Here is an 18,881-nt window from a genome sequence, read left to right as displayed (position 1 = left end):
TGGTTGCTATAGCAACCAGTGGTGGCAGAGTCACCGAGGCTGGTACTGCCACACAGATTCAGCTTTCCAGTCTCATTAAGCAAATAACCAACAATGCAGCCTAATTGTAACCTCTTCATTTTAAAAAGGAAAAAAAAGGATGCGTCCAACTGTATTTTGTTTTGCACAAGGTATTTCAAGAGTTTATCTGACAAGCAAAAACTCAGCTCAGACCCTCAAGAGCTGCTGCTTCCACTCCTCCTTTAATAGGCAGGGAGCTAATGCAGAATAGATCAAACAGATGACTGAGAAGGAAGGCATTCCCCCAGGCATGTACTTACATAGATTAAGGCCTCCGTTCTTCAGATCTTTCCTCCTTCTGAGCCCCTGCCAAAGAACAAACCTCGGAGTTTGGTGTCAAAATATTCCTTGGTGGCACAGTCAGAGGGACAGCTTGTGTTTTGAGAAGGGCTGTACTAATTACCTTCCAAGTGAATTGTTAACAACACTGTCACTGCGATATCTCCAGATCACAAGGTAGAGAGTTCTAGAGTTTTCCAGCTTTCATCCATATTTCTATGATGAAGAGTCACACAACTTATTCTCACTACAAACACCTACATAAAACTCTAAATCATTTCCTCCAAAATACTTGGCAAACATCTAAAGCACACTGAAACAGGAGTGCCCTCCATCTGTTAAGGCAGGGATGGGGAATCTCAGGCCTGTGGGTCAATCTTGGCCTCCCAGGGGTTCCAATTTGGCCCATGAGACCATTTTTCAAAAGCATGCCCACCTGTCAATCAGCTGATGTCACTCAGATGGACAGGTGACATCAGCTGATGGGTGGGGTTCAATTCTGTGTTGGCTGCATGTAGCCAGCGCAGTAGGTTTTAACCCTCTGTTCATTGGCTGATGAACAGGGGATTAAATCCTGTTCAGTTTGGTAGGATTCAGTGCAAACCTCTTCCATTTAGGAAGGGGTTTATATTGAAATCCCTACTAAAAGGAAGTTTTCCAACTCCATTATAGCAGTGCCTTGCTGCCTGTGAGATGCTATTAAGTCTCAGATTTGGGATTTCAGCGTGTCAAACCACCTGATGCCATTGTCACATCAGTGATTGACAGGTGGTGACCACCTGCCAAATTCTCAAATTTGTCCTGCAAGGCCTATCCTGATAAACCCGTGGATTATCCCCCCATGTTAAGGCAACAATCACAAATATATGAAGACTAAGTGGCACAACCAAGGTTAGATAATCTACTTAGGCTATTCTGCAATAAGCCAACAATATCTATGGGGAACATGAAAAAGCAACCTATCTGACAATATTTCTCTCTCAGCCAAGAGGTCTTTGGAAATCATCTTGGTGTGGTGAACCAATGTGGCAAACCTCCAGATGTTGTTGGACTACAACTCTGACCTGCCCAGCATGGCCAATGGTCAGAGATTATTGAAGTTGTTGTCTAACAACACCTGGAGGACACTAGGTTGGTTACCCCTGCCTAGGGACTAGAAATCAAACCAGCCTTCAGCACGTATCTTCCATTTTCCATATCAATAAAGGTAGAGTTGAATAATTGCCACAGCATTTGCCTCTGCAGAGGGATGTTCTAGAGGAGAACAGAATATACAAAAGGTAGAACGTATGCAATATGGGAGGGGGAAGAGAAGCAAGATGGCATGCAGATTTAACATAGAGAAGCAAAGGAATAGCAAAGGAGATTTCAATCTCTGATGGAAATATATCCTTGTATGATCAAGCCATGAAAGGATGAGCAAATTTTATGAAGCAGCTCTATTCAGGATAACAGGAAACTCCATGGTTAGGACCTGAGGAACCATGAAATCAATATCAAGCCCCAGAAGGGGATTTAGATGGATCTTTGCTGCACATCAATGGGCTTTGAAACTCACAATTTAAAATTTCCCTTAGACACCTAGATTGCAAGGTATTGGGGGGAGCGGAAGGCAAAAATACACACTTTAAGCTATTTTCCAGGGGAAAAGGAGGCATTTTACATTCGAGCATCTGAGTGTTTAGTTTTTCTAAAAAGATACTGCCATCTAGTGGATAACATTTCTATTCAATAGCTAATTTTAGTTTGGTAGATGAAGCCACTGAATTATACTTAATGTTATTTAACTGCATGATTAGCATTTCTCCTGTCTACAGAGATGACTATTATGTGCATTAAAGCCTTTGAGCAAAGTTACCGTAGAAGCCACGGGTGCTACTGTGGTGACTTCCTAGATGACTCATCTAGTGCAGAGGTTCTCAGGACTCATCACTGTGAACCTCTCCAAGTTTAATAGGCTCAAACCTACATAAGAACACAGTCTGTCTGACAGTGCTCAATTTTGGTTTAGAGCAGGAGTGGGGATGCTGCGACCCTCCAGGTGTTCCTGGATTACCATCCCTGACTGTTGGCCCTGGTGGTTGGGGCTGATGGGAGTTGGGATCCAACGACATCGGGAGGGCCACAGAGTTGCCCATTCCTGGTTTAGAGTCAAGATTCTGGGGTGGGGAAGAGGCATGTGCTGTCATTCCTGGGGAAAGGAAGAAATAGGCTTCAGCTGGCCAGCTGGAGTTTGGATGCCTGAAAGTAGACACATTGTACTACCTAAAGTAGGGGGGGAAGCTAAGAGGGTTAGGAAGAGTTGGCTTTAGGCTAACTTTTAAAAAAATAAACCTCCTCCAAATTAAGTAGAAAGGCACTTTTGATTTTTTTACCTGCCATATATAACCAGGATTAGACACTAGATATTCTGAACTTAAGATATTCTTTCCTCCGCGCCTACCATTTTACAGACTGTGTTGCAGGACTCATTTCAAATCATACAGTTATTCAGCAAGAAACTTAAAGAAGCCATCCCTCCTGACCAGTTGACCCACCCCTTCTCCTCAGGCCCTTCAAAACATATTTTGTAGCCCAGTGAAGAAGTTTCTCATAAGGCTTTATTTCACCACCACCATCCCTTCCTCAGAACACTGTTTATTCTCAAAGTACAGCGTAGGGTCCTTTCCAACAACCTTCACTACCCTGTGCCTTCCAGATGTTTTGGACTGCAACTCCCATCAGCCCCAGCCATCACTGTGCAAACATCTGGAGGGGGCCAGGTTGGCAAAGGCTGCTTGACTAAATATCCCCGAATACCAAAATAGAGGACAATTTTATGAGATTCTAGAGATTAAAAAATGTTTTCTTTATAGTTTTCCTCTCCTATATTTCTGACAAATGAGTGACAACTTGCTCATATGCAGGCCAGACACAAAAGGTTTAAGGAAGATCCCATCTGCACTGGAAGCCAAAACAAAATCCAAGTGGCATTCAGACAGCTGTTAAAGATCCTGTTTAGTAAACTGACATTAAATCTCTAGTTTGGACTTAACTTTAGTTTAAAATAAGTAGGATTGGCATGCCATGGATGGGGGACAGCATGCTGTGGTCCAAATGCCCATTCCCAGCTGCTAAACTATGGCTTAAAAATCTAAGAAATGCATGCCTATCTTAAATATTTCTTATACTTCCAAATAAAGTGGATGTTACATTTCAATCTGCTGTGTGTAACCTTTTGGGGATCAAAGAGATCATAGCAGGTTTGCCTCCATTAAAATTCACAAGCTTGAAGACTTATGTTACCATCAAAAATAGCCCATTTCCACCTTACTATCTTAATTTTGTGGTAGTGCCTTAATCGGAAATTCTTCAGCCCAGTTTCCAAGAACTTTTGAGGAATGATGATACAAGAACAAAATGATTTGCAACCTCCTTCCTTCTAACAGAAGACATCACAGTACCCCAAGAGTTGCTTCAAATTTTGAAGACAGAAACAATGAATGTCACAGTGTCAGCAGATGATTGCTAAGACCACACAGGGAAGAAGTGAAGCCAGAATTAAGAATTCCTTCTGCGACCATACCTGCAACTTAGCTCAAGGCCAAGAAAATGATCAAAACCCGAGTTCCATCGTACAGGAGCATGGAGCCTATTACTGTCCTTCAGTGAGCTCCCCTGCTGATTGAATGCGCATTTGAAGCCCTTGTGGCTTATGCTGCTTTTTGCTCCTCAAGCAGCTCAAGGATATTTTAAAATCAACTTCATCCATTGTTAAAGCTGAATTTTCAGTAGCACTGGTGGGGCTTCAGTGTCTTGCACAGATCTTTGTTCCGTCTCCCCCAGGAAAACAACAGAAGCAGGCCAATATAATACAAGCAAATAGATGCACAGTTAGTTTGAACAATGTATGGGGGCAAGACACTAAGCTTTTAAAACTTATTGTTTACTATTTATTTATTTAAAATATTTCTACCCTGCCCTTCTACTCCACAATGAGGCACTCAGGGCAAAAAATCTGTGTTACCTTCCCTAACTGATTTTGGATTTATTTTAGGGCAGGGTATGCAAAGCCTTTACCTTCCTGTGTCTTGGAACTCAGGAGCTGACCTTTCAGTGTGGCAGCATTCATGCTTTGGACCTCTCTGCCTATTAACATGAGGACAGACACTGACACTATATTATTTTAGATGCCTGATACAAACTTTTTTATTTCAACAAGCCCACCTAGATAAATACTTTAGTATTTGCTTTTATATTTTGCTGATTTTACCTGTGTATTATTGGAAATTATTTTATATTGCTTTATGTATGCCACAGAGTATTTTTATGAAGTGATTTATAAATTTTTCTAAGTAAAATAATGGAAATAAACTTTTAATAAATATATTAAAAGCAATTTCCACATGGATCACTTTCACAAACAGAGTTTGAAAGCTTACATATCTCCCTTTCTCTGGCTACTCACCCTGATCGATCGAATGCTGAGGAAGCTGGCTAAGTTGGCTATTCACTACCCCTGCATACGTCCGCAAGAACTCCTCCTCGCTGGTGGTTAACTGGAAAAGGACAAATCAAAAGAAATCCACAAATGTGGCAGAAGTCAGCAGTAGAGGCTAAGCCTAGTTACTATTCATCTGCTCAGTTTAGTTCTCTTTGCTGTCACTTGTACCAGCTTTCAGTCATCTGGTCACACAAGCAGGAGCCATAATGCCAAATTGTACCTTTTGTAAACAGAGCATGGATACAACACCAGATGATACCCCAATAAATCCAAAATAACTTGGAGACTGCAGTTGGATCGTTCATCTAGCTATGGAACTAAACAGAAATTATTTTGTCCAATAATTAAACAAAGAGAGGGGTGTGTGTGTGTGAGTGAGTGAAAGCCAAGTGCTGTAAAATATCATTTATTATGAGCCTAATAATGCATTTCAGGAAAAAAATCCTTTAGCTACAATTCTAACATAAGATGGATACTGCAGTAACTCCTATATCCCTGGTATGTTAAGAGTTGTTGCTTAAAAACATGCCCGGAATTTCTCTGAAATGTGTTGGGCTCACAATAAATGATATTTTGTAGCACCTGGATTTTCTTCCCCTCCTTGTTTTACCTGTTGCTACCCTGGTTCTTTCATTGGCTTCCAATCATTAGGAAGCCTATTATGTGCCCAAACAAGCAAAAGAGACAATATTTATAATACATCCCATAGTAGACTACAAGCATTCATATATCCAGCAAGGAGTAAAGAATGCATTGCTGAATTATCTGGATTCCTCAAGTGATATGATATACTTCCATTTTGCAGTTTTATATTTCAAAAACAAGGAGGTGGAAACATTATAGAAACTTAGATGTAGTAACATCTGCCACCCTGGGCTCCTGCTGGGAGGAAGGGTGGGATATAAATCAAATAATAGAATAAATAAACATCTGCAAATTAATTATTAGCATTTAGGCTACTTGTCATTATGGCTATACTATCTGGGGATCACAACTGGGAAAGCATTATTCCCCTCATATCCTGCTTGTGGCTTCCCTAGGCCCTTGGGAACAGGATGACCTAGATTCTCATTTTATAGCAGTTAACCCTAGTGAGGTGTCTGGTGCACAGTCTTATCATGTTTTGTTGGATGAGTTTCAGTCGGTTCAGTTCGAGGACGTGGACAAGGTGCTTGGACAGGTACGTGCAACCACTTCGGTACTAGATCCTTGCCCCTCTTGGCTAATAAAAACTGGCAAGGAGGGAACAGTTGGCTGGGCCAGGGAAGTGATAAATGCCTCCTTGCGAGAGGGAGTGGTCCCTGGCTGTCTGAAGGAGGCAGCAGTGAGACCACTCCTGAAAAAGCCTTCCCTGGACCCAGAGGATTTCAGCAGCTACAGACCAGTGGCAAATGTTCCATATCTCGGCAAGATCTTGGAACGAGTGGTTGCTGACCAGCTCCAGGCGCTATTGGATGAAACCGATTATCTAGATCCATTTCAATCGGGTTTCAGGCCCGGTTTCGGCACTGAGACGGCCTTGGTCGCTCTGTTTGATGATCTATGTCGGGAGAGAGACAGAGGGAGTGTAACTCTGTTGATTCTCCTTGATCTCTCAGCGGCTTTTGATACCATCGACCATGGTATCCTTCTGGAGAGGCTTGCGGAGTTGGGAGTTGGAGGCACTGCGTGGCAGTGGTTCCGCTCCTACTTGGCAGGCCGTCTCCAGAAGATAGTGCTTGGGGAACATTGCTCAACACCGTGGGTACTCCAATGTGGGGTCCCGCAGGGTTCGGTTTTGTCTCCCATGCTTTTTAACATCTATATGAAGCCATTGGGTGCGGTCATCAGGAGTTTTGGAGTGTGTTGTCACCAGTATGCTGATGACACGCAGCTCTACTGCTCCTTTTCATCTTCCTCAGGTGAGGCGGTCAATGTGCTGAACCGTTGCCTGGACGCGACAATGGACTGGATGAGAACTAACAAACTGAGACTCAATCCTGATAAAACTGAGATGCTGTTGGTGGATGGTTTTTCCAATCAGATGGTGGATACATATCCTGTCCTGGATGGGGTTACACTCCCCCTAAAGGAACAGGTTCGTAGTCTGGTAGTCGTTCTAGACTCTTCCCTGTCACTGGAGGCTCATGTAGCCTCTGTGGCACGGAATGCGTTCTACCAACTTCGATTGGTAGCCCAGCTACGTCCCTACCTGAGTAAGGAGGATCTTACATCAGTAGTACATGCTCTGGTAACCTCACGTTTGGATTACTGTAATGCGCTCTACGTAGGGCTACCTCTGAAGACGGTTCGGAAGCTACAGCTGGTGCAAAATGCGGCGGCCAGACTGCTAACAAGAACGAAGCGGTCTGACCATATAACACCTGTTTTGGCCCGCTTGCACTGGCTTCCGCTTCCGGGCCAAATTCAAAGTGTTGGTATTAACCTATAAAGCCTTATACGGCGCGGGACCTCGATATCTGTCGGAACGCCTCTCCCGCTATGAACCGGCTCGTACACTACGGTCTGCTACGAAGGCCCTCCTCCGGGTCCCGACTCATAGGGAGGCCCGGAGGGCAGTGACAAGATCAAGGGCCTTCTCAGTGGTGGCCCCCGAACTATGGAATAGTCTCCCCGAGGAGGTTCGCCTGGCGCCGACACTATCATCCTTTCGGCGCCAGGTTAAAACCTTTCTCTATTCCGAGGCATTTTAATTTTTTGTTAATGATTGTAATGTTTGTAATTTGATTTTAGCCTTTGCTGTTTTTAGATTGTGAAATTTGATTTTAGACTGATGTTTTTGTATTATATTGTATTTTATTGTATCTATGTTCACCGCCCAGAGAGCTATTGCTAGTCGGGCGGTATATAAGTTTTAAAAATAAATAAAATAAATAAATAAATGATGGCCTAGATGGGCCTCCTGCTTGATCCAGCAGGGCTCACTCAAACCCCTACCTGTCACCAGCTTGGATGGCTTTAAAGGAGGATGAGAAAAACTCATGGAAGAGGATAAGGCTGCCAATAGCTATGTTCTCCCTCCACTGTCAGAGGCAATATGCTTCCAAAGACCAGTTGCTGGGAATCACAAGTGGGGAGAGGTACAATCAGGTCCTGTTGGGGGCTTCCCAGAGGAATCTAGTTGGCTACTCTGAGAACAGGATGCTGGACAGATGGGCCTTTGGTCTGATCCAGCAGCAAGGCTGTATGCATCGTATACAACTCAGGAGGCAAGAATTTAAAATTAATTTACATAATTTAATCAAACTCAATTATCCTCCACTTCAGATGCAAAGCCAAGCAGAAGTAATATTATCCTGCACCACTTTCAAAGTTGCTTAATTAGAATCCTGATCCTAAACATTCCTAGTGGCACTTGCAGCTACCTAAGAGAAAAGAAACTGACTATAAAAACATGGAAGGAGGCCCTTGGTCACAAAAGCCTATGATCAGGCTTGTTTGTCGTTACTGGTCTAGTTACCTGTAGCAAGTAAGAATCAATTCCAGGAGAGCAAACAGGGAAGGTTTTGTAAATTAAAAAATGTCTGGTTCTCTTTACACCCTTAATGTGCCACAAACAACTAACATGGATTTGGTGTTCTAGAAGACTAGTGGAAATTCTGCTGATCTAGTAACTTCAGTGAACTCGTCTGCAAGGCTGCCTACAATACTTACATTTGATCCCATCTTCCGAAGCATAAGCAGGACTCTGACTTTCTGCTGAATATACATCTCCTCCGGACTCTTCCCGGGGACACCCTCACGGTTCATCCCCCTCTTCCCAGTTCCTAAGATTCCTAAATATTAAATGCCAACAAAAAAGATACAAAAACAGTTTATGGTATTAAGTAACAGCTAAAACCACAATATCCTGCCCACAGGAGCTGACTACTCAGTACCAGCTCCTCCATACACCAAGCATGAGGAACCTGTGGCCCTCCAGATGTTGCTGAAATCCAGCTCCCATCAGTCCCAGCCAGCATGACCAATGGTCAGGGATGATGGGAGTTGGAGTCCAACAGCATCTTGAGGACTACAGGTTCCCCACCTCTGTGTACACCATTCAACTTAGCTAGGACAGATTCAGCAAAAACAAGGATAAGATTATTATACGGGATCTCCTGGGAAAGTGCCGTTAGAATTGTGATCTAGTACAAACTGGCAAGTTATTTTTCCAAAGGGAAAGAAAGTTTTACAGCTGCCTTGAACAAAATGTTGTCAAGATGACAAGTTACCAAAGCTACAGTCCTGTGGGCACAATAATAGCCATTGACATGGAAGCAAGTAACTAGGGCCATATTCATACCATACATTTATTCCACTATTTTCCACTTTAAACAGTCATGGCTTCTCCCAAAGAATCCTGGGAAGTGTAGTTTGTGAAGGGTGCTAAGTGTTGTTAGGAGACCCCTCTTCCCCTCACAGAACTCCAATTTCACATGTTCTTTAGGAAGAGAGACTGCCTGTTAAACCACTTGGGGAACTGTAGCTTTGTGAGGGGAATAGAGGTCTCCTAACAACTCTCAGCACCTTTCACAAACTACACTTTCCAGGATTCGTTGCAGGGAAGCCATGACTGTTTATAGTGGAATAAATGTATGGTGTGAATGTTGCCCTGGGATTGAAGTCATTCTTCCTTGGGAAGCATCAGGCAAACAGGAACTTTTATAGTTATAGTCCTAAATTAGCAGCAACATTCAGCCTGGTTACTAGCTTAGTCACCAATATTCATTTCTAACTTAGCTAAATTAAGATGCCACACACAGATTTCAGCTCATCCACACAGCCTTTCAATTCCTCCAAACGGCACAGGACAGATAATTTTTATAAAGAGAAAAGTTAAGGAATAGAGCAAGAACTAACAATACCTGCTTGCCTAGTAACTTCAGGCTATGAGAACGTTTAGTCAGGAACAGCCAAGGAATGAGAAATCAAAGATGCAATTTGCGCCTTGGGAAAAGCATGCAGGGCACCACCTACAACAAACCGTAAAGGGAGAATTAAATGTACTAACCCAGCTTGATTAGGTACCTTGTAATTTCTATAGCATTTGTTTAAACATACAAACAGAGTATTACTTGGCAATCTATGTGCAAATAGTTTAACCAAAAGCTCATTGGTTTCCTGTTTGCCAACTGCAGTTTATGTTGCTGCTCTTAGGCAGTTCATCTTTATCTGAAATAAGCCACAATCTTTCAAGAGGATGCAGCTCTCTTTTAAAAGGACATAAATGTCCATCAAAAGCACCACCCAAATATTTTGTGGACAGGCCCTAACAAATTCAGCCTAGACAAAATAGAGGTATAGACCTATCAAGAAACAAACATCAGCAAAGATGTCCAAATGAGCCAGATCTTGAAGGAAGCATTCCTCCCTAGAGATGAAGTAAATTATAGCAAGATGGCACATTTCCTGGCACCATCAGAAGTTTTAATCTGAACTCCTTTGAGGCTAAGACACCATTTGTGATGTGGCCTCAGAAACGGTCCTCTGGACCATACATCCCAAGATCTCACTTTTCCCAACAATGGCCCATGAAGTGGTGATGTTGATGGTTGCTCCACAATTATGCAACTCTCTCTTGGAGATCTGCCAAAGGCCAAGAATTTTTTAAAGGTTGTGCAAGGCCTATTAATTTAGCTGGAGTCCAAGCTCATGGTGAGTGGGGTGTGTGGAGAAGATATATTGGCATAATGTGTTCTAAGCGTTATGAGTTGTATCCAACTAAATGGATGAAATACAATAGCTTTATAAGAAAAAGATAGCATTTTGTGCTTCAGCTTCCAGCAGATGGCACCACTTACAAGGATCAAGAAAATCTCCAACCCCTCAAACAAATTCTGCTCAATTCAGCAAGTCAGCTTAAGCCAGGGGTGGAGCACCTGACCTATGGCCCTGGATGTTGCTGGACTACAACTCCCATCGACCTGTGGCCATGCTGTCTGGAATTGATGGGAGTTGAAGACCAGCAACATCTGGAGGCCACAGGTTCCCCATCCCTGCATTAAGCTTCCTGCAGAACTCTTATTTTCTCTTCATTCCTAACCAGGGCAGGTGGAAGGAATTAAAATAAGAATAAGCTAGAAGTGGGCAAAAGGAAATGAACTGGAAAATCACAGTACAGTTATGACGATTTAGTTCAGGATGTTGCTGTATAGTATTTTTTTCTGAATACCCAACATATTACTCCAATAAGGAGAATAGTTTAAACTTTGTGCCTCAAAATAGACTAGAAAAATGAATGAAGTAATCAGAGGAAAACTGCAACACAATTGCAAGTCCATGAACATTAGAGTCCCTACAGTTCAGAGAAAAGGCAAACTGTTTCTGCTACACACCTTGAAGCATTGCCTAAGCAAGGCCCAATTGTTATCATCCAGCAAAAGCCCAAGTCAATTTGAAGCAGATTGAAGTTGTCCATAAAGGCCATGAAACCAGTACAGATGGTGGAGTGTTGGCCTTAAAACACTCCCAAGGCCATGGGCGAAGGCAGGTTGGCGACTGTGCTTTCCAATATACAATAAACGTGAACCAAGTTATATTTGCTCAAAGACTGGCAGTTCCCCCTGGAAGGTCTACTGCCTAAAGTCTTTTCTCAATCCCCTACTTAACCTCTGGCATGCATTATATATAATACCATCAAACAATGAATGAAATTACCATATATTTAGGGCTTTTCCATGAACACGGTGTTCCTGGTCAATCAAACAATGGCTTGGGGGTATGAACACATTAGTAGGGCAGGGGGGGCATTTTACAAGAGGCTATCACATAGATTATAAACTACTTTCATCTCACACACACAAACTCAAAACAAAATATTGCGCACATGCTGTTAAGAGCATTTGTTCAGCTTACCTCGCTTTGTAAGGTGGAGAAAAGCTCACTGAAGTAATGAACTTGACTCCGTAGTTGCAGCTTGGAAACACTGCAAAATTCCACTCTGTGGAAGGAAACAATGATTTTAATATACAGCTGCAAAATTAAACTTTTCAGCTGCTGCAAGAAAACTTCTGTTGCTAGAAATAAAAGGATAATCAAATGAAGGTCAATTAATTTCTGTGCTACCATATAGACAAGCAGGAGAAATAGGATACTTGTTTTAAGACTATGTAAAAAATGATCTGTCTCCTCTGCCTTTCCACTCATTCCTCTTCTGTTGCGTGCCTTGCCTTTTTAGCTTGTAAGCCTGATAGGAAGACCTGTCTCTAGCTATTGATGCGAGCTGCTTTGGGAGACAGTAATTGTCTGAGAAGCAGGATAAAAATATAATAAAGTCAATCCAAAGCATAACCAGCTTGTTACGAGGCATCAGACAGGTGAGCAGGGACTGTGACAGCTGATGTGATTGATTTAAGACCTGGCTATGAAAACAGCAGATGAGGAGGTAAACTTGTTTCAGGACTGTTCCATGCCATACTGCTGGAGGTGGGTGGTGGACTCACATGATGAAATGCTCCACACACACAAAATTCCACACATAGAAAACTGATGTCTCAAATAGAAGGATAAGGTAGAACTGCTTCTCTCTGACATGTTTGCTTTTAGGTGCATGGATTTAATTGCCCCCCCTCTTTTTCAAATAAGCTGCTATCGACAGCCTGAAGCGATGTAGCCCAGACAAAAGTTGAACTCCTCATCTAACAAGTATAAGAATTATACCAAAGTTAAATCTGTCATTAACTACAAAACTGTAGGTCACAATTAGAACGATCATACCACAAAGCAAAATCTACTTGGCTGTGGTTTAGGTCCATGGGTTTAAAACTTCTTATCTTCAGGAAATCCTTTCTATATTAACTTGTCTGCCCAGAAACCCCTGTGTCCTACCACAGAAAGAGTCTATGGTACTAGGGTATCCTTGTATTTAAGCACTAGCCTGGTAGCTGTAGATGACCAGGAGTTGCATGCAGGCAAGTGCATTAAATTCTATGCAGGCAGGCAAGTGGGCTGGCAGACGAGCAATCCATCCCTCTTCTGTACCTAGCATAGAAACCAATTGGGTTGCTAGGGGAAGAAAGCCCCCTCTTCTGCCCCTAGTGTAGAACTGCAGCTCTTCATCCCTCCTCTGCCAGCCCCCAGTAGGCTAGTGATCTATTTTATTTTATATTTGTAGACTAGTAACTTTCAGGGCTTATTTACAAGATTGCAACAAGGGGGCACAGGCAGTTTGCATGGTTCTATGGCAAAACCTCTTAGTTCATGCATGTTGACAATGGGACTCAAGCATGCACCCTCAAACACACCCAACAGTGCCCTATAGCTGCTATACATTTCAGGATAGATCAATAATAGGAGGGCAAGCTGTTTTTCACAGAAGTTCATCTGCCATCAGCGATCAAACAACAGGGGAACTTAATAAGTGTCTTGAGGAACCTCCAAGTTCCTTGAAGACTAGTTGCAAACAGCCAATTGAAGGAACACACACACAAGCACACACACTCGGTAGTTTCAATCAGAAGCCAGAGTGTGGTAATCCCAAGTGTCAGGTTATTTCTACTATCCCGCAAAGCATCTGGAAGAGATACCATTCATTCATTGGCGATCACTAATCCCCAGAATGTCACCATCAAGAGGAGACATTGCAGCTGAGATCCCTGCAAACCTCTTTTGCAGTGGAACGCATTAGGAAGGGCTTAGAAGTGCATAAGCTACTCAGCCACTCAGTAAAAAGAAAAGTTAGAAGCATCATCTTGTCTCCAGAGGAGAAAATTCCCCTAGGAAAGAAAGAGCTACTTTAAAATCTTAACTAAAACTTCCACTAATTTAGTGCTACCTAAATATGTAACAGAGCCCTAGGACATCTCTAACAAAAGAGCCATTTACAGTAACCAACTGATCTTTTGAAGTCTACAAAAAATGAGACACCCTCAGCAAACAAATGCAGAAACATGAGGAATTTCTACACCTGAGCTTTAGTTTTGTTGCAAAAAGAAACAGGCTGGAACTACAGGAAATGTCAATTCCTGCTGTGTATTAACTTTTATTAACAGCCAATATTGCTGCTATCATTTGTCATTACTATATTAATACATTCTCAAACACTGTAATAAACAGGAGTATGAATACAACTGTGCTGGGGCTGATGGGAGTTGTAGTCCAAACCATCTGGAGGGCATCCGTTTGGTGAAGGCTGCACCAAAGGTTTATTTGAACTAACAATCCACTATGAAAAGAAGCTAATGTTACCTTGAAACTATAACCACACATCAAAGTATCTGAGCTATAAATTGCAAGCTGAGATCTAGCCTAAATCATAACAATCCATTGATTAAAAAGACTCATGCATAAACCTTGAAAGGCAGATGCCAACACTTGGTGAAGAATGCAAATGAAAACAGTAAAAGATGAACAACCTCCCCTCTTCACTATATAATTCACTATATGCAGTTCACCCAAATATTATTAATATTGGGAACTATTTCTTTTGTTAAGATAGACTGGCTTGGATCTAGGCTACATCAGTCACACTTAAGTACCATTAATTTCAGTGTGAGTGGTCAATTTCAAACTAGATCCGACTCACTGCCAACATTTTATTGTACTCAACATCCTGTTTCCAACAAGTATTTAAGCAGAGATCTTTCCCACAGTCTGCATTTGCACTGGAATTAAGATTTTTTATTGTTTTATCACTTCTTGTTTGCTACCCTGGGCTCCTTTGGAATTAACAACAACAACAACAACAACAATAATGGCAGATTGAGGCCGAGAGTTCCAGTGAATGCATTCAAAGCCACAAATTCAATCACAGAGCTATGCACAGTATCTGATGACCTAGATTCCAAGGAATTCTAAGGCCATGCTTCAGGATTTCCATTTCGACCAAAAATCTGCAATATTCAACTACACATTGATTTCCAAGAAACAGGATCCCAAAATACTATGTAACAAGATATTTGGGGGGAGACATGGTCTGTGTGTATATGTGTAGATGACTAAGGTCCCAAAACCAAGCAAGCAGTGCTAACTAAGCAAGACAGCTGTATGACAGCTGACCACCACTACCACGGCCTGTAGCATTGCTCATTTTCCAGTTCACAGAGAGCCACAATGGTTCTGAGGGGAGGGGTAAGAGCCAAATTCCACAGGTAGCTCAGCTATGGATTTAATGCCAGCTTTGGCTTTCCTTTTGTGGAACCTGCCATTACTTGTAGACATTTAGATACTCAATAGTGTGCTAGGGACTACTTCTCAGGATGTGCAAAGTACAGTTCTAAAGGGATTTCATATTGTTGTCATGAAGAAACCTTCTAAATCACAATTTCTAGCACAGGAGTAAAACCTCTGACCTTTACAAGGAATAGAAAATTCTTTCTATTGAACAAATTCAACAAAATTCAATGTTAAAAACAAATTTATAAAAATCATTTAACAGAGCTACACATCTAGAAGTCCACCCCCCCTCATTCTTTCCAATTCCGTCACTAACAAGACAACACACTATTTCAGATGGATATAGTATCCAACTTTTTATTGAGTAAACAGATGTTATTCTAGAGCAGAGGCTTTCCAGACTTTTTACCTTCAGAGAACCCTTTCTACCCCGGTTTATCTGTTGAAGAATTACTTGCAGGCCTGCCGCAGAACCCCAGGGGATTGTGGGAGATATTCTACAACACATGCATTCATGTGGGGGCATTGGACATGCTCCTGGGCCTCATCTGAACTGACAGCATGCCCTAGATCCAACAAACACTCTCCTGGAGCTCCACATCACCAAAGTCTAGTAGTGGTGAAAAAGCTCTCTTTCAGGGAAGCTTATGTATATTATCCCTTTTTTTGGTAATATGTTTTTTAAAAGTATATTATACAACAACTGATGACAATAGCAAAATGCGCTGTTTACAAACAGAAAAAATTACATACAGTTTAAAAAATGAGCGATATAACATGCTTTAGAAAATAGACTGGCATTAAAGGTAGACATAGGTCTAGGCAATTTTGTTTTACAGATTTCACACCAAAGCCGATCTCTGCAGTTGGCCATGAGACACCAAGGGATTACAGTTACTATCGTTGCCACTTACGTGAACAATAAAACAGGTCCATGTATCATAAGCACATCTGTGTCATTTCCTTTTCTTAAAGCCCAAAGATTGTGTATTAACTTTTCAATTAGAGCCAATCTTCAAATATCTTGATACCATCTCTGGAGTTAATGAGTATATTCACTAATAGGCAAAAAAACTTGCAGTTTAAGAACGTACCTATAGCCACCAGATATTTCTATCCAACTTTAAAAAGTAGGAAAATTGGGCAGCTATAGTGAATACACAAGGGGAGCAGGAGACCTGACCTCCTCTCTGAGATATTGTACTGCCCTACAAATTTGTCAAAATGCAAACACAATTTGGGTTGGCCTTTCACAGTCCAATCCACTTCCTATGTAGCTTGGAAGAATTTGGTAACGTGCCTCTGAGCAACACCTTCCATCTCCAAAGATGGAGAATTACATATATGTATGTTTGCTGGTGTTCTTCTGACTTTGCTTCTTTTCTCTGTGGTGCAGAGTGCTATGGTAACGCAGCCCAAGCTCTGCTCACGGCCAGAGTTCGATTCCAACGGAAGGAGGAAGTTGAATCTCCGGTAAAAGGGGTCGAGGTTCACTCAGCCTTCCATTCATCCGTGGTCGGTAAAATGAGTACCCGGCATATGCTGGGGGGTAAAAGACCAGGCAATCCCACCCCATATATACGGTCTGCCTAGTAAACGTCGCAAGACGTCACCCTAAGAATCAGAAACGACTCGCACTATAAGTGCAGGGACACTTCTACCTTTTACTGTTTCTACAGAGAATCTAACCTAGAAAATTATATTTCTCTCATCATTCATCCGAGAAATCTGTGTCAAATTTATTTTATTAATTTCAAAGTCTTTTTATTGGTCAATGTCATATGATGGTGAAGACAGCCTTTTGTGTTTCATACTGGAGGCTATGCTTTATTTCTATTTTGGGCGCAGTAACAGGTGAATCTGAAACTGCAGTTTGATATAAAATCAGACTGAGTTCAGGACTATAAGTTTTGTAAGGTTTTGTTTTGAAATGAGCTTATGGGAAGCATCAGAATGGTATGGGGGGCATTTTCAATGTAACACTGTGGAATGCAAAAAATCCATGCTGGCTATAGTGGCTGTATAATGTGTTATTGCTGATCAACCCATTGAGGAATTGCACGGCTTCCCAAGATTCAGTTTGAAAGTCGTTTTTCAAGAGCAAAAGTCTAATAGGCAATAGCAACAGAGGCACAGACAAAGAGCAGCAGTTTCACAAACTCCATGTAAGTTTGCATTATAAATCGGTATTGAGCTATTCCCTTAAATGGGAAGGGCTGTACCTCAATGGTAGAGCATCTGCCTTGCATACAGAAGATCCTAAATTCAATCACCAGCATATTCAGGTAAGACTGGGACTGTCTCCTGCCTGAAACCCCAGATAGCCACTGCCAGTTAGTGTAGGCAGTACTGAGCTAGATGGACCAGTGGTCTGGTTCAGTGTAAGGCAGCTTCCTATGTTCCTATGTTGTTCTCCAAAATTAAAAAGTACTAATGGACAAAGCCCTTTAATGGATACAAGAAGATGCCGCACCTTTAAGACTTGTTAGTGTACAATGAGATCTTCCAAAATGAACATTGGAGAACTGAAAAGCAAACACTCATTCCATACTTCTGATTATTTTGCACTTACTCAACATGATTCATGACCTTCAACCACAGGCAGCTGGAGACTGCATTAATTCACTTCCCCAAAGGGATGCCAGCAATGCAGAATCCATAACACTTATCCATTTATAATTGAGCAGCAAGATCTAGAATACTTAATGTCCTGCCTGTTTTGGGTGTTTTTTTGAAACACATCAAGCTTCTCAGGGACTATCAGGCCTCTTGGTATAAGATTTCAGCTACATTTGACTTCAAGCTGAATTCTCAAATGCTAGTTTCCATCCAAGTAGCTAATTCAACTTTTAGACAAAGCTTTTACAGTCCTTCCCATGAAAAAAAAGCTGCAATCATCCATACATTAGAGTTTATAAACCCAAATAGGAAAAAAAAAATCCTTTCCTGGATATGATCTTTGCATTTCTATAGCTTCTTTCATGAACAGATTTCAAAACACACTGAGAGCATTAATGAAGTCAAATTCAAGAACTCCCCTAGGTAATTTTGTCTGACCGCACAGGGTCAGGTTAACTGTGAATTATTGTTGAACTTGCTACTTTCTTCTGTCCTTAAGACACAGGCAACATATTGCATTTTTGCCAACATCACCCTGTTACCTCTTCTGCAGAGAAAGACAGTTTCTGTTATGCCTGAAGGCAGCCAATGTTTCCAGTCTTTTTAAAATCAGTAGAGAGAAGCTACAGCTTAATTTTACCTTCATGCAACTGCAACATTTAGATACGTAAAACAGAAGTGTGTCTAGACCAGCCTTGCCCAACCTAGTGCCCTCCATATGTTGTAGAACCACAACCCGTATCAACTGCAGCCAGTACAGTGTGCTGACTGCAGAAGATGGGAGTTGTAATCCAAAACATCTGGAGGGTACCAAGTTGGGGAAGGCTGGCCAGGGCCATATACACCATGCACTAAAATGGCACATCAAGCAGTTGTGCAATATTTAGGTCTCTCCACGTTTACACAACAGCCAAACATTTTTAATAATGGGGAGGCTATCTGATCACAAATTAAAGACAACTACACCTCCACAAAGAGGAGTTCACTGTCCAGAATAATGACAAAAATGGGAGAGAATACAATATTGTATTTGTAAAGACAAGTTATCCTTTAGACATGAGGGCAAAGCTTACTGTAAGCACAATACTATGCCTGCTATTTCAAGAGCTGCAGTCTTCCAGGGCACCTCATACCACTGGTAACAACAACAAAAAGAAATAGTTGTCACAGTTATTTATTATTTTATTTATTTAATTAATTTATATCCTGCCCTTACTTCCAGTTATGCAGATATTTAACTTTTGTTTTGTTTTTAAACTCCCCTTCATTTTCAAAAGCAGCTTGCCATGCAGCATGGAAGGTTGATTGATATTCAAGAATCACAAATCCAATTTGTATTAGTTAT

General features: G+C 41.7%; 1 protein-coding gene across 1 annotated transcript in view; it reads right to left on the bottom strand.

Annotated features, from left to right (window-relative positions):
* CTNNBIP1 (catenin beta interacting protein 1) overlaps nt 1–18,881 on the bottom strand; it is a 44,132-nt gene that overhangs the window by 15,892 nt on the left and 9,359 nt on the right. Inside the window, exons 2-5 of the mRNA XM_061601516.1 lie at nt 11,660–11,744; nt 9,670–9,777; nt 8,477–8,598; nt 4,787–4,877 (exon numbers count right to left, since the gene is read on the bottom strand). Coding sequence (XP_061457500.1) covers nt 4,787–4,877; nt 8,477–8,572 — 187 coding nt within the window. The 5' untranslated portion in view covers nt 8,573–8,598; nt 9,670–9,777; nt 11,660–11,744. The remainder of the gene's footprint in view (nt 1–4,786; nt 4,878–8,476; nt 8,599–9,669; nt 9,778–11,659; nt 11,745–18,881) is intronic.

Source organism: Rhineura floridana, chromosome 18 (genome assembly GCF_030035675.1).
Source record: "Rhineura floridana isolate rRhiFlo1 chromosome 18, rRhiFlo1.hap2, whole genome shotgun sequence".
Lineage (NCBI taxonomy): Eukaryota > Metazoa > Chordata > Lepidosauria > Squamata > Rhineuridae > Rhineura > Rhineura floridana.
This window is presented reverse-complemented; position numbering and strand designations above follow the sequence as displayed.